This window comes from Lithobates pipiens, unplaced genomic scaffold, assembly GCF_037356315.1.
Source record: "Lithobates pipiens isolate NorthernLeopardFrog02 unplaced genomic scaffold, aLitPip1_a1.2 Scaffold_1, whole genome shotgun sequence".
NCBI classification, from domain to species: domain Eukaryota; kingdom Metazoa; phylum Chordata; class Amphibia; order Anura; family Ranidae; genus Lithobates; species Lithobates pipiens.
Window position 1 is genome coordinate 56,875,353 of NW_027507685.1, and position 19,328 is coordinate 56,894,680.

Here is a 19,328-nt window from a genome sequence, read left to right on the forward strand (position 1 = left end):
CTATATGACCCTTGCACATATGGGTGGTGAATTTGCTATTGCCAGCCAACATGTGGCTAGCAATCTTTGCATGATGTTTTTTCTTGTTAAAAGAGAAAAAGGGGTTGATTTACTAAAGGTAGTGCAAAGTGGATTTGCCTTTAGTAAATAAACCTCATAAATTGATAAAGCATGTGCAACTGAAACGACTTCTAGCAACTGCCAGAACAATTAAAGCGAAGTTTGAGATCTCAAAAAAATGCTCAGTTCTTGGTCTTTAATGAGCAGAAAGCCAGTATTACTCACCGCCTTTCTGCTCTGCTCCTCCAGCTCTCACTGGAGAGCTGGGCTATGGAAGCGGTGGGAGTGGCTGGCTCAGGCTCTCATTGGCTGAGAGGCTGAGCCTGCTGCCGGTCTAAAATCTGGGTCGATCCTGACTTCAAAGTTAGGATCTCTCCAGAGCCCGGAGTGATGTCAGCTGATAGCGTACTTTGGCTTGCTTTCGGCTGAATACAGGTCACAGAAGTGCACTTAGTTTTGCACTCCTATTATCTGTATTCAGCCGAAAGCAGGCCAAAGTCCGCTATCGGCTGACGACACAAAAGGAGTAGGACAAAAAAAGTGTTTGGGTTATCTCTTTTAGTGCCTAAGCAATTGTAACCTCTTGCATTCGCTTCTTTATCATTTACAATGCAATAAAATATTCTTTATGCTCCACTGGCAATACTAACCTGTTAGTAAGTTGTAGAGGTGTTGGCTACATTGAATAAGCAGAGTCTCCCCAATCAGGCAGTATACAGTATTATAGCATCCCTATCAAAATAATGGCAGGCCAACTTGAAGTAACACCTGTACTGAGAAAAGTATGGAAGTTGCCATTACCAAACACCTTCTAAGCGTGGTAGCTTTCTGGCTTAAGTCATTTTTGATTTCCTGGCCTGACACAAGAAGCTTGATTAATCTCGTTAGAAAAGATTGTATAAAACTCTCAGTAAAGACAAAGTTACTGGACTTTCTAATCCAAAAATTGTTACAGGGTTTTCTAAATCACAATAGCAACTCAGTGAGATTGCCTCCTTGTTTTTTGTTGGCTCACAGAAGATTTTCAGCATGAGGATTGGAAATTTTCAATGGAGCTTGGTTAAATATTACATTTACTTGACCTTTTCTAAGCTAGGGCTTTTAACATTAACTTTTCCAGGTGTCTCAATTTAGAACATATATGAGTAAGCTGTGCAGTTGCCTAATGGGATTCAAACGTCTTTATTTGAATTATGTTATCTGCTCTAAACTACATAGGGGCCTGTGAGTTATTAACCCCCATACCCAGGCTGAGCCGTAAAGCTCCAGAGCAGCAAAGAGGTTAAAACTTAGTATTTGCTATATATTCCAATCAATATGTTACCAAGATCCTATACATTTCTATTCAGTTTCCTAAAACATAAAAATGATCTGCACCAGTAGCCTTTTTATACTGATAACAGACTTTGTTATCTTTTATAGTAAAGTGGCACTTCGTCGATCAAGTGGACTTGATGAAACAGGAAATGTTGTCTGGTATTTGGCCCTTTGCCTCCTCTTGGCATGGATAATAATTGGCGCTGCTTTGTTCAAAGGTATAAAGTCTTCTGGAAAGGTAATATGCTTCTTACTAAGGTTATTCTGTGCATTATATGTAGTACTTTATATTGCAATGGTCACCAGGACAAGCCATGAGATGGCATTTCCCTGAAGGGAAACAACCAACAATGTACCCCTGACAGAGCTTTTAACACTTCTCCACTATACCTAAAATTAAAACGTTTTGGGTTAACACACACTTTAAAAGACATGAGCATATCAATGATAATGATAAGCATCTTCAAAGCTGAACTGTGATCATGCCGAGTTTCCGCTTCATGAAAGTCATATTCAAAGTCAATTAGCTCCTGTACATAATTAGTTATATCTGACATAAAACTATATGGTACACCACTCTCTTATATAGTGTACCATTAACAGGCTGAACATTAAATTGCTACTCCAGTACTGCTACAGAACAATCAACCTGTAGAAGTACTAAAATGCATGCCTTAAGCAACATAAAGCAATAGCAAATATTATCCCATAAAGTCAAGAATATGAACTCAAGTCTCAAGATGTAACCTCATGAAAAGTAATTCTGTATCTTCTGTATCTGCCAATAAAGCTCTAAACCAATAAAATCATTGGCCTGTAAATGATATACGCAGCCATGCATTAAAACGCATTGCACCGTAAACCATTAAGAGAGACTGCGTCATAAACTGTACAGCTGATCCCTGCATGAAATTATATTACCTCATAAAGAATCCATTTCTACCAAATATTAACATATACTACTGAGGTAGCTTAATACTTTGCACTCTAAAATCAGATTATATTTGGGTTGGATTAAGTTGGCTACTAGTACTACATGGCTGTCTGCAGTGTGGAATATTTTATCTATATATATATATATATATATATATATATATATATAGATTATTAGTTCAGTGGTGTTGAGCATTTTAATGAGTCATGACAGTCTAAACTGTGGTTAAAGTGGATTTCCACCCATTTAAAAGTCAGCAGTTCCAAAAAGTGTAGCTGCTGACTTTTAATGAACACCCACTCACCTGTCCCACAGTCCAGCGATGGGGCCGCCCAATGCCTTGTACCTCTTCCCCTCCTCTGCACGGGGCCAGCATTGCAAGTGTGGGCACCCGGCTGTGACAGCTTGCGGCCTCACAGCCAGGCATGCACTGCACATGCGCGAGTCACGCTGCGCTGTCTTGAATGGCTGGGCAATCTTCTGGAACCTGTGACGTGTCCCTGAAGATTGCAGGGGGTGGGAGCTGAACGTCCGCTCAGTGCCGTGATGTCAGGAGAGGAAGTGGGAGCTGAGTATCTGTCAAAACCAGGTACTCGCCCCCCCCCCCCCACCCCCAAAAAAATGACATACCAAATGTGGCATGTCAAGGGGTCATGAGTACTTAAAGTTGAAGTTCCATATTTGGGTGGACCACTTTTATTAAAGGAAATTAAAGAAAACAAAGTCTCTTACGCCAGTATTTCTCACGCAGGGGGTTTCAGCTTCACAAAACATTACAAGCAAAAACATGTAACAAAAATGCTAAGCCACCTGGCTTACTCTTCAGCAGTCAGGACCCAAACCTCTTCTGGCTCACTCAGCCTTCAGTTACAGCACCTCACTGCACAATTCTACTCTTAGGGGTTTATTTACTAAAGGCAAATTGACTGTGCACTAAAAGAGCAATTGCTCTAGAGCTTAGTAAATTGGCAGAAACTCTGTTGACTTCCATAATCCCATCATGTACAAGCAAACATGCTGTTTTTTATTTTCCTTGCATGTGATTGGGTATTCTTTACAAAATGATGCTTTACCTCATTTACTAAGCTCTGGAGTAATTGCACTTGCAATGTGCAACTGCACTTACAAACTCTCTCTGTGCCCTGGATTTGCTTAGTCGCTCCAGCTCTCCCAGACGCGCTAAGCTGTCCTGACTTTCTCAGTCCTGCGGGTATGGAATCTCTCCAACATGGAGTGCAGTCTCTCGAGGGTATCATCTCTCTTAATGGGAGTACAACTGGCTGGAGCACACAGCTCTCTTTTTGGGCTTTGGCCAGCTCCTTGCTTATAATGATCATGCACACTTGCATATTCACACAGCCTGCAGATATCCAGAAAGACCTAGAAAAGGGTTTGAAAGCTTGTCCCACCCAAGACACTTTGAAGCCTTTAAGCTCCAGAGTCCAGACCCTGATCCAAGACTACCAAATCCAAAGAAAACTGAAACCCCAGTCTTCTTCACTCAGAAACAACATTCTGGAGCTTCGCACTCTGCATTACTGCAAACCCTGTGTGTTTTCAGAAATAGAAGTGTTTATTTTCATCATTTAAAAAATAGAAAGTAAATGAACAGAAGAAAAATCCAAATCAAATCGATATTTGGCATGACCACTCTTTTCCATCAAAACAGCATCAATTCTTCTAGGTACACTTGCACACAGCTTTTGAAATCACTCTGCAGGTAGGTTGTTCCAATCATCTTGGAGAACTAACCACAGATCACCTGTGGATGTAGCCTGCTTCAGATCCTTTTGTCTCTTCACATATTCCCAGATAGACTCAATGATATTGAGATCAGGGCTCTGTGGGGGCCAAACCATCACTTGAAGGACTCAGTTTTTTTCTTTATGCTTAAGATAGTTTTTAATTGACATTGGCTATATGTTCATTATTGTTGTTCTGCTGCAGAATCAATTTGGGGCCAATCACACACCTCCCTGATAGTGTGGCTTGATGGAGAATTATTTGCCCTTATTTCTCAGCATTGAGAACACCATTGATCCTGACCAAATCTCCAATTCCATTTGTAGAAATGCAGCCCCAAATTTGCAAGGAACCTCCACCATGCTTCACTATTGCCTGAAGACACTCATTATTGTACTGCTGTCCAGCCCTATAGCAAACAAACTGCCTCGTGCTACAGCCAAATATTTCAAATTTTGACTCATCAGTCCAGAGCACATGCTGCCATTTTGCTGTACCCCAGTTTCTATGTCTCAATGCATAGTTGAGTTGCTTAGCCTTGTTTCCAGAGTAGAAGTATGGCTGTAATTCTTCCATGATGACCACTTCTGCCCAGACTTCTCTGGACAAAAGATGGCTGTACCTGGGTCCCACTGGTTTCTACCAGTTCTGTGCTGGTGGTACTGCTGGAGATCTTCTGATGTCAAAGGGAAGTAAGCATGATGTGTCTTTCATCTGCTGCATTACGTTTCCTTGGCCTGCCACTGTGTCTACGATCCTCAAGCAGTAATAACGTTTTAAAATAAGCATTCTAGCTGCTTGTACTGTGAAGCAATTCATCCTCGAGGCAAACAGGAAAATACTCTACAGTTGGGTTTCAGTTGGTGTGTTTATTACATTAGATGACTGTCAGGCTGTAAAGAATCTGCCATCTATGGAAGGTAAAAAGGAAAGAATATATGACTTCTTTGCCTCTGTTGTGAAATTTGAATATAAATCTCTTTGCAAAGCCCTCAGCTACAGAGGCAAATATGGGCTTCTTTTAAAGTGCTTTTATTCTTTATTGCCGATACTTTAATATGTATAGCCTGAGGATATGCTCACTTAAAGTAAGTTAACTTTTGGTTGTAAAGATGTGGTGTGAACCTGCATTGTTTTAATCCATATGCTAACCTACTAGTTGAATTTGTAATACCTGTTTTAGAAGTTATCTGATAAAATGAAGAATAGCATGCTGATCTTGTGATGTTTGCTTTGATAGGTGGTGTATTTTACGGCCATATTTCCTTATATTGTACTATTCATTCTTCTGATACGAGGGGTTACGCTGGAAGGAGCCTCTGATGGAATTAGTTTTTATATTGGAACGCAGTCAGACATTTCAAAACTTGCTAATGCGGACGTAAGTTTCTAAACTGTAAACAAAGATAATGGGGTTTATTTTCTAAAACTGGAGGGTGCAAAGTCTGGTGCAGCTGTGCAAGGTAGCCGATCAGCTTGTAAATGCAGTTTGTTCAATTAAGCATTGAGAAAAAAACTTGGAAGCCAATTTTTTTCTATGCAAAGCTGCACCAGATTTTGCACACTCCAGTTAATCAACCCAAAAATGTTAATCGTAGAAGTGTTATATGAATATGTTATTGCATTATTGTAAATCACTAAAATTGTGGACTCAAACGGAAAAAAAAAGCGGAAGAATGTTTTATAATGTCATTAGATGACAACAGTTTTTTGTCCTAAGAGAATAAATTTAATTCCACCTTCAAGCCAAAAAAAGCCTTCCTTACGATGGGGGAAAGTCAGAAAATATAGAGTTGGGATCTGTTTACATCAAATCTAGTCGTATTATTTGCAATCAAATTATTTAAATAAGGATCTAATTATTGTTCTTTCTAATGAAAGCCTTAAAGAGAAATCATTAGGAAACAAATCCATTAATTCATGTAGAAAAGAACATGGCTCTAAGTATTTCCAACACTATCAGCTTTACCTAGCCATACACCATGGGCTGAACAAGGGAAAATCAATCATTCCCATTCCATGCTAAATGGTGTAGATAGAGGAATCTCCACTGTGGGTTGCACTGGTGCCGCACTTGTATTGTATTGGACTGCAATGCCAGTGCTACCACTGAATACAGTGGCTCTGTTGAACACTGACTACATCTGATTGGATACAGCCCTTGCCCATCTGATCATTTTCCACCTGGCTCGGACGATTTTTAAATTTTATTACTTTAATTGAGCCAGATACATTTCAGTCAACTCAGAAGGAGTTGGTTGAAATTCAAGTTGTCTGTGGCCAGTTACTAGCCTTTCTGTTATCCATAGAAGGCAGAGAAGTACTTTATCCTTGACTGGGTTTTATGCCCCGTACACAGATCAGACATTGTTCGGACATTCCGACAACAAAATCCATGGATTTTTTCCAATGGATGTTGGCTCAAACTTGTCTTGCATACACACGGTCACACAAAGTTGGTTGGAAATTGCGAACGTCAAGAATGCGGTGATGTACAACACGTACGACTAGCCGAGAAAAATTAAGTTCAATAGCCAGTGCGGCTCTTCTTCTTGATTCCGAGCATGTGTGGAACTTTGTGCATCGGAATTGTGTACACACGATCAGAATTTCTGACAACAAATTTTGTTGTCGGAAAATTTGAGATCCAGATATCAAATTTTGTGTGACGTAAATTCCTATGGAAAATGTCCAATGAAGCCTACTCACAGTCAGAATTTCCGACGAAAAGCTCCCATGGAACATTTTCCATCTAAAAATCCGACTGTGTGTATGGAGCATAAGAGGAACGGAATCCAAAGAAGGGCTGCAGTAGGCATCATTTCCAAGGTGAAAGGCTTTCCACTTAAACGGTAAAAGAATGATTTTGTTGGGTTACTTAGTAAGGTTACACTAAAGGTATGTAAATAATCACAATGATTTTAATATTTTGTTTCTTTTTGAAGGTTTGGAAAGACGCTGCTACGCAAATTTTCTTCTCTCTGTCAGTGGCGTGGGGTGGACTGACAGCTCTTTCGTCCTACAACAAATTTCACAACAATAGTTATGGCGATGCCATAATGGTGTGTGTAACCAATTGCCTCACCAGTGTGTTTGCTGGATTTGCCATCTTCTCTATACTTGGTCACATGGCTTTTAAAGCACAGAAACCAGTAAAAGATGTAGTGGACTCAGGTAACTAATCCAAATGTAGCTTACTAATTGCATAGTTTAGTATAATGGCATACGCTTGAGAGAATTCTAGCAATGCACTCTTGCAGTGAGGCTTGTGGCATTAAGAGCCTCCTGGTATTTATAAGCACTCAGTGCTAGCTAAAGTGAAATATGTATTAGCAACAGCTCAAGGATGAATTGAACACATACTGTAACATTTATCTGTCTTTTAATGTTTCTTGCTATGTATTATATGCAGATTGCCTATTATAGGGAACCCCTTCCAAGGACTGAGTGACAACCAGCTCTTGTTGCAATTGTGATCCCTAAGGCCCTTTTCACACTTTTGCGACTTTTCCAGCAACTTTGGACATCAGAGTTGCATGATAAGTTGTACCCCATGAATCCCAATGATAACCATTCATATCTGTGTGTCTTCAAGTCGCACCAACTTCAAATTAGTCCCTGTACTACTTTTGTCTGACATTGATGTGAGTTGAGCTCTATAGAACTCAAAATTTCATAGGCATTCCCTGAAATCGCAGGCACAAAATCATGTGATTTTCAAGTCGCGGCAGTGTGAAAGGGGCCTTAAGGCTCCTACACACTACAGGCAGTCTCCAAGTTACAAACAGCCGAGTTACAAATGACTCCTGCTTACGAATGGCCTCAATGCCGGCTGCTTGTCCTCCACACTGGTCCTGGATGCCTCTGAGCAGCTATCTTGCCACATCCCACACTGCAGTACTTCATGTACTGCATGGCCAGAAGAGCCCCAGAAGCGCCTGGAACATCATGATCCCACATTCCTGCACAGGCAGAACCCGGAACATCTCACATCCATGCACAGGTGGGAGCCGGAACATCCCACATCCATGCACAGGTGGAAGCGGGAACATCCCACATCCCTGCCCAGGTGGAAGCCAGAACATCCCAAATCCATGCCCAGGTGGAAGCCAGAACATCCCACATCCATGCCCAGGTGGAAGCCAGAACATCCCACATCCCTGCACATGTGGAAGCCGGAACATCCCACATCCATGCCCAGGTGGAAGCCAGAACATCCCACATCCCTGCACAGGTGGCAGCCGGAACATCCCACATCCATGCCAAGGCGGAAGCCGGAACATCCCATATCCATGCCCAGGCGGAAGCCGGAACATCCCACATCCATGCCCAAGTGGAAGCCAGAACATCTCACATCCCTGCACAGGTGGAAGCCAGAACATCCTGCATCCCTGCACAGGCGAAAGTTAAACTTACAAGCAGTGTTCGGACTTACACACAAATTGCACTTACGTTACGAACAAACCCACAGTCCTTAATGTGTTCGTAATTCGGGGACTGCTTGTATAAGAAAATCAGATGAACATTTTCATCCAAAAAATTTTTGTGCGATTTTCATATAGTGTGTAAACAACTTTCGTATGGAAATTCTCAAAGGGACAAACTCCAAAAATTTTCTGGTACGGGAACAGAATGAATAATTTTAGTTTAATTTGTACCGTTTTCATATGATTTTCATACAAGAAAATCTGAAAAGAAAGACTGTACAAGAGCAGAAACAATAAACAACAAAAAAAAGCCTTTGTCGTACAAAAATTTTCAAGAGAATTTTCATACGAATTTTCGATCATCGATTTTCTTATAGTGTTTACCCCACTTTATGCTCCAGCCACACTTGTACCAACTTTAGAGTGCAACTTTGATGCAACATTTTGACGCAACTTTGGATGGGTGTGACTTGGATACAAATTTGGCTTTGACCAGTGATATTAGGCAACTGTTGCACAACTGTTGCTTTGTATAACATTCAAGTATGACTTTCATGCAACTTTTCAGAATTAATATTGAAGTCTATGGCCCTCAAGTTGCATGAAAGATGAACTTTAGTAGTGCATGTTCACTACTTTGAAGTCGCTGCAACTTTAAGTCACACATATCTGAATGGTTATTGTTGGAAAACATGGGGAACGAATTGTCATGCGACTTTGATGTTGAAAGTTGCATGACTAAAAAAAAAAAAGAATATAAATCCCTCAATTTGCAAACTGTAAATGGTACGACATCCAAAATAAAATATGTAATTTAATTCAGCTTACCAATTATTAGGTGTGGTGACTGCATTCATTTTATTATTGTGTTACTGGCCAGATCACCTGGTGATCTGGCCAGTAACACACCTCCTGTATTAGACTGCCCCCACTCCGGCTGAAGGAGCAAAGAGGCACACCTTTGGACAGCACCATTGTCAGTCGGGGGGAAGGGGAGCGTTAGATGGACTAGCAGATTTAGATACACTTACAAATTGAAGCCAAAATCCAGCTCACACAGCAGTTACGTAAACAGTTACAGCAACATTTTCTTTAAAGGGGTTGTAAACCTTTGTGGTTTTTGACCTTAATGCATCCTATGCATTAAGGTGAAAAAACGCCTGGCAGTGACCGCCCCCCCCCTTTACTTACCTGAGCACTGGAACTAAACCTGGCGGGGACGTGCCTCTCTGTCTGGGGTTCTCGGCTCTTGATTGGATAGATTGATAGTAGAGGGGGCTGAGGGGCTGAGTCATATATTTGGCGGCTATGGACACCGAATGGCGGACTCGGGAACGTGCCCGCAAGGTAAAACCGTCGGGGAAGCGCTTCTCCTAAGGGGCTATCTAATGCGGGGAGGAGCTAAGAGAACTGCCGGGTGACCAGGAGACCCCAGAAGACGAGGTTCGGGGCCACTCTGTGCAAAACAAGCTGCACAGTGGAGGTTAGTATGATATGTTTGTTATTAAAAAAAAAAAACGAACTCTTACAATTACTTTAACTTGGATAACTTGCATGTGCTAATCAGGGATGGGCTGCATAATCTGCACATACTCAAATACCTTTCATATTTAAGTTAACATAATCCTTTGTGTTCTTCTCCAGGATTTGCATTGGCATTCATTGCATACCCCGAAGCTCTGTCCCAGCTGCCCGTGGCTCCACTCTGGTCCGTTCTGTTCTTCTTCATGCTGCTCACCTTAGGACTTGATTCTCAGTTTGCATCTGTCGGTAGGTACAGCTGATATGCCTTCGACTAAGCAAAGAACTGCTAGTCATAACAAATACACATCGTTGTGCTAAAACAGTGGAACTACTTCAATTGAAATATTCCTTTAATCTAAATTGTAGCAAGGAAGAAACAATTATAATTTACTGGACATGATGAATACATGGACTCGGGACTGTCATTTATATCATTTATAGCCTAGTTTACAGTAATGAAAAGGAGGGGGGGGGTACTTATATAATAATAGGGTTTGATAGCAAGTTGCTCTGTCGGCACCACCCAGCTTAACAAAAGCCAACTGTTCAACTGACTGACTTTTGCAACAATACGTTTTTATTGAGTATTTAGAAAAGATAACAAGGTAAAACCAGACAGGCATCTTGCCAACTATGTTTAGGTAATAAAGCATAGCAGCAATCATACAAGAAATTAAGTTGGATACAAAGGAAGAAATGAAAAGGACTCCATACGTAGTAGGCCAGGGAAGGGGAAGAGGAAAAAAAAACAAGGGATCAAAGCATACGTCGTTTTGAATATATAGCATAAGCACACCACATTGTCAAACTGCTTTAGCAATAAGTTTGTATTAGGCATCTACACACAATTGTACAACAGGTATAACCAAGTATATCATCTAACATGAAGCTTAATACAACAAAGATATGCGCTCCAAGGGTGAATCATAGCAAAAACACATATGGGTGCAATTTTCAGCTTTCAGCACTGTCACACTTTGAATAACAATTGCGCGGTCATACAACACTGTACCCAAATGCAATTTGTATCATTTTTTCATACAAATGGAGCTTTCTTTTGGTGGTATTTAATCACCAATGGGTTTTTTATTTTTTGCTAAACAAACAAAAAAAGACAAAACATTTTTGAAAAAAAAAAACATTTCATAGTTTGTTATAAAATTTAGCAAAACAGGTAATTTTTCTACTTCATTGATATTCGCTGATCAGGCTGTACTAATGGGCACTGATGGGCTGCACTGATGGGCACAGATAAGGCAACACTGATAGCCACAGATAAGAAGACACTGATGGGCACTGATAAGAAGGCACTGGGTGGCACTGGTGGGTGGCACTGATGACTGGCACTGATGGGTGGCACTGATAGATGGCACTGATGGGCACTTGTAGGTGGCACTGATAGGCACTGGTTAGTGGCACTGATGGGCACTGGTAGGTGGCACTGGTGGGCACTAGTGGTGGGCACATAAGCCTCTTCATGATCGGGGCGATGTCCCTCTCGCAGTTGCCAGTCATCAGCATTTTTTTTTTCTCCTCATGCTACCAGCATGAGGAGAAGAAATAGCCAATTACCGTCTCTGTTTACGTCACATGATCAGCTGTCATTGGCTGACAGCTGATCATGTGGTAAGGAGTTGGGATCGACCCCTTACTCACTTACTTACTCTGTGATCAGCCGAGTCTCATAGAAAATAGAGGGCGTACAGGCCCCTCAAGCACGGGAGGACGTCCAGGGATGACCTCCCAGCAAAACAAGTCCGCGATGTAGCCGTCTTTCGAGTATAGCATGGACGGGAAGAGGTTAATAGTCGTGTGCAGACCTTTATTGATAATTACATCAAAGCATTTGTAGACAGTAATAACATTTAGCAACACAAAGTAGCAGAAATAATAATAATAATTTGTGTCATGAGGGTAACAATTGGATCCAAGGGTTCCATTCTTGTTGGAGTTTTGAAAAGGATCCAGTTTGGATGGCAAGAGCCTTTTTGTATTCATAGATACATTTTAGAATACAGTGGAACCTCGGATTGCGAGTAATGCAATACGAGCAATTCTTTTTTTTTTAAATCCTGACTCGGTTTGTGAGTGTTGTCTCGCAAAACAAGCAGGATTCAAGCCTCTGTGGTGTGCAGTACCGCATTTGGCCAGAGGTGGGGGGGGGGGGGTGCTAGTGACTCTCGGAGCCATTCGGAAAATATTGACTTCTATGGGGAAACTCGCTTTGATATGCGATGGTTATGGATTACAAGCATTCTCCTGGAACAGATTATGCTCGTAATCCAAGGTTCCACTGTAGCTGTAATTTCAGAACTGATTTAGCAGCCAAGGATATAAGGACTACAATGGCACAACATTCCTTGGGGAAGCACACTATACCTAAACACAGTAAAGCTAAAGTCAGGTCAGGCCTAGTGAGCACACTGGTAATTTGGGAATATAAACTGAAAGGTTTTATGTCAGAAACTGGTCAGGCCTTTGCAGGCACAGATGTGGATGATGATGACAGTATGTACACAACCTCTCCAGCAAAAAGGTAAGTTATTTAGGGACAATCAAGCAAGGTGGTGGGGGGGGGGGGGGGGAAGTACCAACAGGACATGATATTTTGGGATAGTTCCCAATGTGTTACACAATGGATGACACTGTGTGAGTACTGCATCGCTAATATCCACTGAAGATCAGACTCCCATTGGATCATGAGAGGAGTTTTGTGAAAGATCTCTTTGTATTGAAGGATTGAGTAAAATAGCGATATGCCTTTGGTAGCAGGAGTGTGGCACATAAAGAACTTACAAGCTTGGGGGTGGACATACAGTACATAGAAGGTTTAAGGTGAACTTTCAAGAATGTCAAGGCATGCATATCTCTGAAGTATTCAGAAAGTGGTGTATGATAGAAGCTTGTGAGCGCTGATAGTGATTTGGGCTTAAAGTAATTGAATAAGTCCTCTATCCAACGTATGCCTGCCTCCTGCCACCTTCTTGTTGAGAGGTAGGAAATGAGAATTTCCAACGTTGAAATAGGGGCGAGAACTTCTATGTTATGTCTATTTTTTACTGATGGTCTAGTAAGTGCTAGGAATGCTACTTTAAAGCAGTTGTATACCCTTTTTTTTTAAAAAATGTTACCTACAGGTAAGCCTATAATAAGGCTTACCTGTAGGTAAAATGAATATTTCCTAAACCTGTACAGTTTAGGAGACATTCACTTTGCATGCAGCCGCAAGCAGCACATGCGCGTTAAAGGCCCAGCTGAAGGTCTGGCAGATGCTGCCAAACCTTGCCGAAGTGAATACTTCCTTGTGCATGCGCGGGAGTGGTGTCTTTGCGGCTTCAGCCACTCACAGCTCCAGAGCTGTGAACCCGAAAGAAACCTTAGAACAAGGTCCCCGTATCGCATCCCGGTCCACGCCGAGGGAGCTGACATTTTGCCCTTGGCTTGGACCGGGATGCGATACTGGGACCTCGTTCTAAGGTGAGTATTTCATAATGAGCTAGTATGCAGTGGATACTAGCTCATTATGCCTTTACCTTACAGGGTTTTATCTTTTTTTGTGTGTTTTTTTTCATGTACGTGTATACAACTGCTTTAACCGTGTTGGGAAAGGAGATTACGTTAACCGGTTTCCATAAATTGGCTAGTAGTAGCAATTTAGGGTTCAAGGTATGGCTAAAGCTGGCTACACATTATACAATTTTCTTGTACAATTTTCCTTTAGATATACCAAAACCATATAATATGAGGTCAAACCTAAATACTTTCAAATTGGATGTAACTAGGCAGGCCCTTGCACTGCATATACTACCATAGGTTGTCTGGTGAGGGAAGGAACCACTGTTTCAATTGGGTCAGTTAGGTAGCAAAAAGTAGTCTGAAATATCCATAAAGTAAACAAGCGAACAAGTAGTCTGAAATATTCAGAAAGCCTATTTTACCAGTCTTTTTGTGTTTAATAAGATGGGTGTATGAACAGCAAGCTCTTTTATTCTGCAAAAGAATTTTTTTGAGGATGGAGGTAAGGGAACACAGGTAAGATGAGTACACTGGGATGGATGGGGTTCTAAAAACATAGCAAATTTGCGATAGTATCATTACCTTATTTTGAAAGTAGCAAGTCTGCCCATCCAAGAGCGTTAGCATTGGAAGTATTGCTGTGTTTCTTTAGCCATTTTACTAATCAATGGTTTATAACTGACCTTGACTAAATAGGCTGACTATGAGGTTAAAGTTATCCCCAAGTAAGTGATTCCTTTATCCGCCCAGGAGTAGGACAACATTTCTGTAAGTTACTTACGAGTGGGGTCAGCGAGACTTAGGCCTAAAATAAACCATTTGGAGAAGTTGTGTGAGGGTGAGAGTGAATGGCTATGGTCTTGCCTCCTACCATTGGAATCTGTAAACGGTTTAGAGACAAGGCTGGAGGAGTAGACCCTAGCAGAGGGGGAATAATACAAAGCCGTAATAGCAGACAGTATAGTGCCTGAAAAAGCTAATTTCATCAATGCATGGTTCAAATACAGCAAGTGAACTTGATTAAATGCCTTCTCTGCATCTATTGATAAAAGCAGAGAAGGCATCTGAGTTTCTTCAGCATGGTGAGTAATGGGTTGCAATGGGTTGCAGTAAAGAAATTCACCTGATTTCCCCATCAACACAGACAATGTTGACAGGGGAATCCCTCCTGCTGATTCATTGTATTCTGTCGACAGAGGGGCAGGGGAAGTAATCCCCGCCAAAAAAATACAGTGATTTTTGCTAGCTGCTATACCAGTAACTAGCGATAATTGCATGTACAATCTGGCAGGCTGGTTGTACCCAAGTTGAACGATTGATCAGCTTGGTAAATTCAGCCTGCCCATACATAGTTTGAATCTCGGCTGGTTCAGCAGGAACCGTCTATGGCTGGCCTAAATCTAAAAAAAACACAGTGTCTCTTTGAGTAGGATGTTCTGGACAAGCCTGTAAGGGGGATTCATTTATCTATGTTGTTTAACTGTTTAGGAATCTTTTAGATCATGTCAAATCGTATGCCACATTGGCAGTCATTGCCAGCAATGGCACCGTCCAAATCGGTGTGAGGCTGCATTTGCAGCACCGCACTGCTTCCCAAAAGTAGTTTCTGTACTACATTTGGCAACTTCGGGGTGAAATTTCTGCTGAACTCACAGGATTTCATTCCTACTATCAAAGTGAACCAAGGCTGAATGAAAGAAATCCATGCAATTATAGCAACAAATCAAAATCAAATCAAAATAAAAAATAAAATAAAAAATCAATTTTCGTTAAGACACACGTGTCTCAGAAGAAATGTTGTTGCAGCAGCAAGCATTTAGTAAAGAAACCAAGGTAAAGTTTATCCATTTGGTGCTGGAACATTTCACATTTCTCTATCCCTCAGGTGTTAAAAGTCTTAGCTGAGTAATCAGATTTGTATAGTGTTCCTCCTTAATGAGTCAAACAGTACGTTTTATGCTGTGAGAAATAATCAGGTTTGATAGGTAAGAATATTACCCAACATGTACGTCATGTTAAAACATGCAGTCATTTAGCTTTAACAGATGAGAAAAGTAAGCATCAAGCAATGTAAATGAAGGACTGTCTAATGTTTGCACTATATTGTTTTAACCCAGGAAATATAATGCTGAAATCACAATGGATCAAGCCAGAACCTGACCAGTCAGAATGCCAATGTTCTTTCCTTACACGTTACAATCTAACTGTAAGACAAATTTAAATGAATTAAATAATTTACCAAAACCAAATTATATGAGGCCCTACCTAAACTATCCAATCGATTTGTATACGGTCAGGCAGGCCTTTTTACTACATAGTTGTTGGTCGATCTAAAGGAAATTGTGTAGATTGTAATTTGTATGGTTTGCTATAGCATAGGCTTAGAAAATTTGAGCATAAATATTACTGGATGTTTAGGCAAACAATTAATTTTTTTGCCTTAGGGTTCCAATAGGACATTAAAGAGGAAGTAAACCCTGATGGGTTTACTTTCTCTTTGTCTCCCTGCAAAGGTAAAGCATAATGGACTACTATGCATCTCATAGTAGCCCATTATGTGTCACTTACCTGACACAGGAGCCAGCGAAGTCACCGCTGTCCTCTGTAGCAGGAAGCGTCCATCTTCTTCCGGGTATCGCTGCTCCGGCACTGTGAGTGGCTGGAGCAGCGATGACGTCACCCCTTTGCATGCGCACGGGAGCCGCCACTAACGGCATATCACCATTAGCAGCGGCATGCTTAGTGCGCCTGAGCGCCGCTGTCTACGGCGCATGCTCCGTAGACAGTGGTGTCTGTCTTTTTGCAAATATCTCCTAAACCGTGTAGGTTTAGGAGATATTTCATGGACCTACAGGTAAGCCTTAATCTAGGCTTACCTGTAGGCCAAAGTGGTCTGTAAAAAGCAAACAACTAACTGATTGCTGTGGACAACATTTCCACTCTGGGAATTAGGAAGAGATGTGCCTTAACCACTTATTCTATATGGCTAGAAGTATGTGAACATCCCTCCAAATGGTTGAATTCAGGTGCACACAGCCATATCCATAAAGACATGATTTTACAAGTTTGGTGTAAAGAAACTTGAGTGGTGTGCGCACAGCCTCAACTCTACTAAATACCTATTGGATGAATTGGAACCATGATTGCAAACCAGGTATTCTTGCCCAACATCAGTACCTGACACTGCAAATGATCCTTTGGCTGAATGGGCATAAAATGCTATAGACACCCTCCAAAAACCAGTGGAAAGTCTTTCCAGAAGTATGGTGACCCCACAAGGATGAAGGGTGCCTCAATAATAATGCCCATAGTTTTGGAATTGGATGTCCAACATGTCACAGAGGTGTTCACAAACCTTTGGCACTATAGTGTATACTTTTTGAGAGAGGTTAGAATGAAACCAAGCTAGCTGCAGCTCCTTTAGTTTTTCTTATCTCTAGTCTATTGCTTTGTTGTTACAATAATAAATGTAGTTCTTCGAAGGAAGTTCTCCACCGCAAACAATGCTTTTCAATATGCGTTAATATCATTATGTAACTTTTTGAGTCTGGTGTAAAAAACAGTATTATCCTGGCCATAAACACAAAGTCAAACCAAATGACTAAGCCAGTGTCCCAATTGCAATTTGGGCTTGTTCCCACTTGTGACAGCCCTTACTGCCCCTTTGAAATGAGGTCTGTGGTGGATTTCTTTTCAGAGTAAGGTTGACAGGTGACTGGGAGGAAATATGTTACTTCCTCACTGCCTATTTTAACACTGAAAAGCTTGTATCACTATGCCACAATCATGTTCATTACACTCAGTTGACCCAGTTCATTTGAATGGGAATGGGATTTCCTCACTTTGAAGGGATTTCCTGTCACTTCCCGTTTTGGCTGTGGGAAATGGATGGTAAAAAACTGACAGGGATTATAACCCTTCCTTATTCTATCCAAAGTAAAAAAAAAAAATCTGCCGTTAGTTCTGCTCCTGCCGAACTTCTACATCATTAGAGGACAAAAGAAAAGATGAAAAAAACTAGATGAAAATGTTAATGAAATTATTATGCCATAATTTTTTTCCTTCTTTCACAATATACAAAAAGTAAAGTCAAGAACACTTTATGGCTATGATAATTATTAATTAGTTGTTCTCGCAACTTTTATGTTTTATGCACAGAATGTATGTTCACTGCAGTGTTACTAATGCCGCGTACACACGAGCAGACTGTATGGCGTACTTAGTCCGTCGAAACACATTTCAGCGGACAATCCGCTCGTGTGTGGGCTTCAGCGGACTTTTTCAGCGTGCAGTCCGGCGTACTAAGTATTTCGGTTTTTTCAAAATTCTGTCCGTCTTACTTTGGTTTCAGCGGACAATCCGCTCGTCAGTATGCTAGTCCGACGGACTAAGAATGGCGCATGCCCAGAAAGGATTTACACGGCGGAAGGGTGCTTTGCTGTGTCTTGGACTTCCTATTTCTAGTCCCGTCGTACGTGCTGTACACGTCATCGCGCAAGCTTTCGACGGACTGTTTCTGCATCCGTGTGTGGTCAAGTCCGTTCAGTGGAAAGTACGACAGACTGTCCATCGGATTGTATGACGAACTAAGTATGCCATACAGTCCGCTCGTGTGTACGCGGCATAAGTGTGAGCATTGTTCATTTTACATAAATACCTTTAGTTGTCAACTGCAGATGAACCAACAATTAGAGCTGCCACATCCATCCAACTTTTTTTTTACCATAGTGCTCGAAATGTAAATGCAACACATCCACACCCAATTTTAAATTGCTTGCTTTGCATCAGTGTAGACTGGTAAAGCAAAAGAGATCTTATATTGCTTCAATAGCATGGATTCACTAAGGGTGTGAAGCATATTCACTTTGAAAATTAAATGTTACCTTAGCCAATGGAGTCTCCATAAACAATTTCTTAATTGTTCCCTTGCACATAATTGCTTATTGAAAGAGAATGCAGAGGGGCCAATATTACCTTTTGTAACACCACCCCTCCCTTTAGAATGTAAGCTCTATGAGCAGGGCCCTCCTGTACATTTTGTGTTTAACTGTACTGTTATTGTGTTGTCCCTCCCCTATACATTGTAAAGCACTGTGTAAACTGTTGGCGCAATATAAATTGTGTATAATAATAATAATAATAATTTACTAAAACTGGAGAGTGCAAAATCTGGTGCAGCTGCACATTGTAGTCAATCAGCTTCTAACTTCAGCTTGTTTTATTAAGCTTTGACAAAAAAAAAATCTGGAAGCTGATATATTTCTATCCAGAGCTGTACCAGATTTTTCACTCTCCAGTTTTAGTAAATCAACCCCCATCATCGCCTTATTCACTAAGGCCCCGTTCCCACCTGAGCGATTTTGTGCTTAAAGCTTTTAGCTCTAAAATGCTCAAAAAGTCAAATCATAATAATTTTATTGGCCTCTGTTCACGTATGAGCATTCTGTCACCTAAAGCAAAATGCCTTTCACTCAAAAAAGTATATGGGCTTCTTTTTGGCAGATTACAAACGTTTTTAGCCCCGTAGACTTCAATAAAAATGCCTGACTTGAGCATTTTATGAGCGTTTAGTTGCTTGTTTTCTACTCAAACCGCAGCTTTCCATCCCTAATTTCCTCTCCCTTTCCTCCCCCTAGCTTTCTATTGGCTAAACAGAAACACCTAAAGCTTTAAAACCGTTGTAATATGCTTCTAAAATGCGTAAAAAGCTGCAAAAATGCTTACAAAAAACACCAGAAAAAAAGCCAGTAAATCAATATGCTCAGGTGTGAATGGAGCCTCAGGCTGCATTCACATCAATGTATTTT

At 41.1% G+C, this 19,328-nt stretch overlaps 1 protein-coding gene across 1 annotated transcript in view; it reads left to right on the plus strand.

Annotated features, from left to right (window-relative positions):
- The window catches only part of LOC143923530 (sodium- and chloride-dependent neutral and basic amino acid transporter B(0+)-like), a 51,622-nt gene that overhangs the window by 16,364 nt on the left and 15,930 nt on the right, over nt 1-19,328 (plus strand). Inside the window, exons 6-9 of the mRNA XM_077447315.1 lie at nt 1,483-1,615; nt 5,295-5,435; nt 7,000-7,228; nt 10,126-10,251. Coding sequence (XP_077303441.1) covers nt 1,483-1,615; nt 5,295-5,435; nt 7,000-7,228; nt 10,126-10,251 — 629 coding nt within the window. The remainder of the gene's footprint in view (nt 1-1,482; nt 1,616-5,294; nt 5,436-6,999; nt 7,229-10,125; nt 10,252-19,328) is intronic.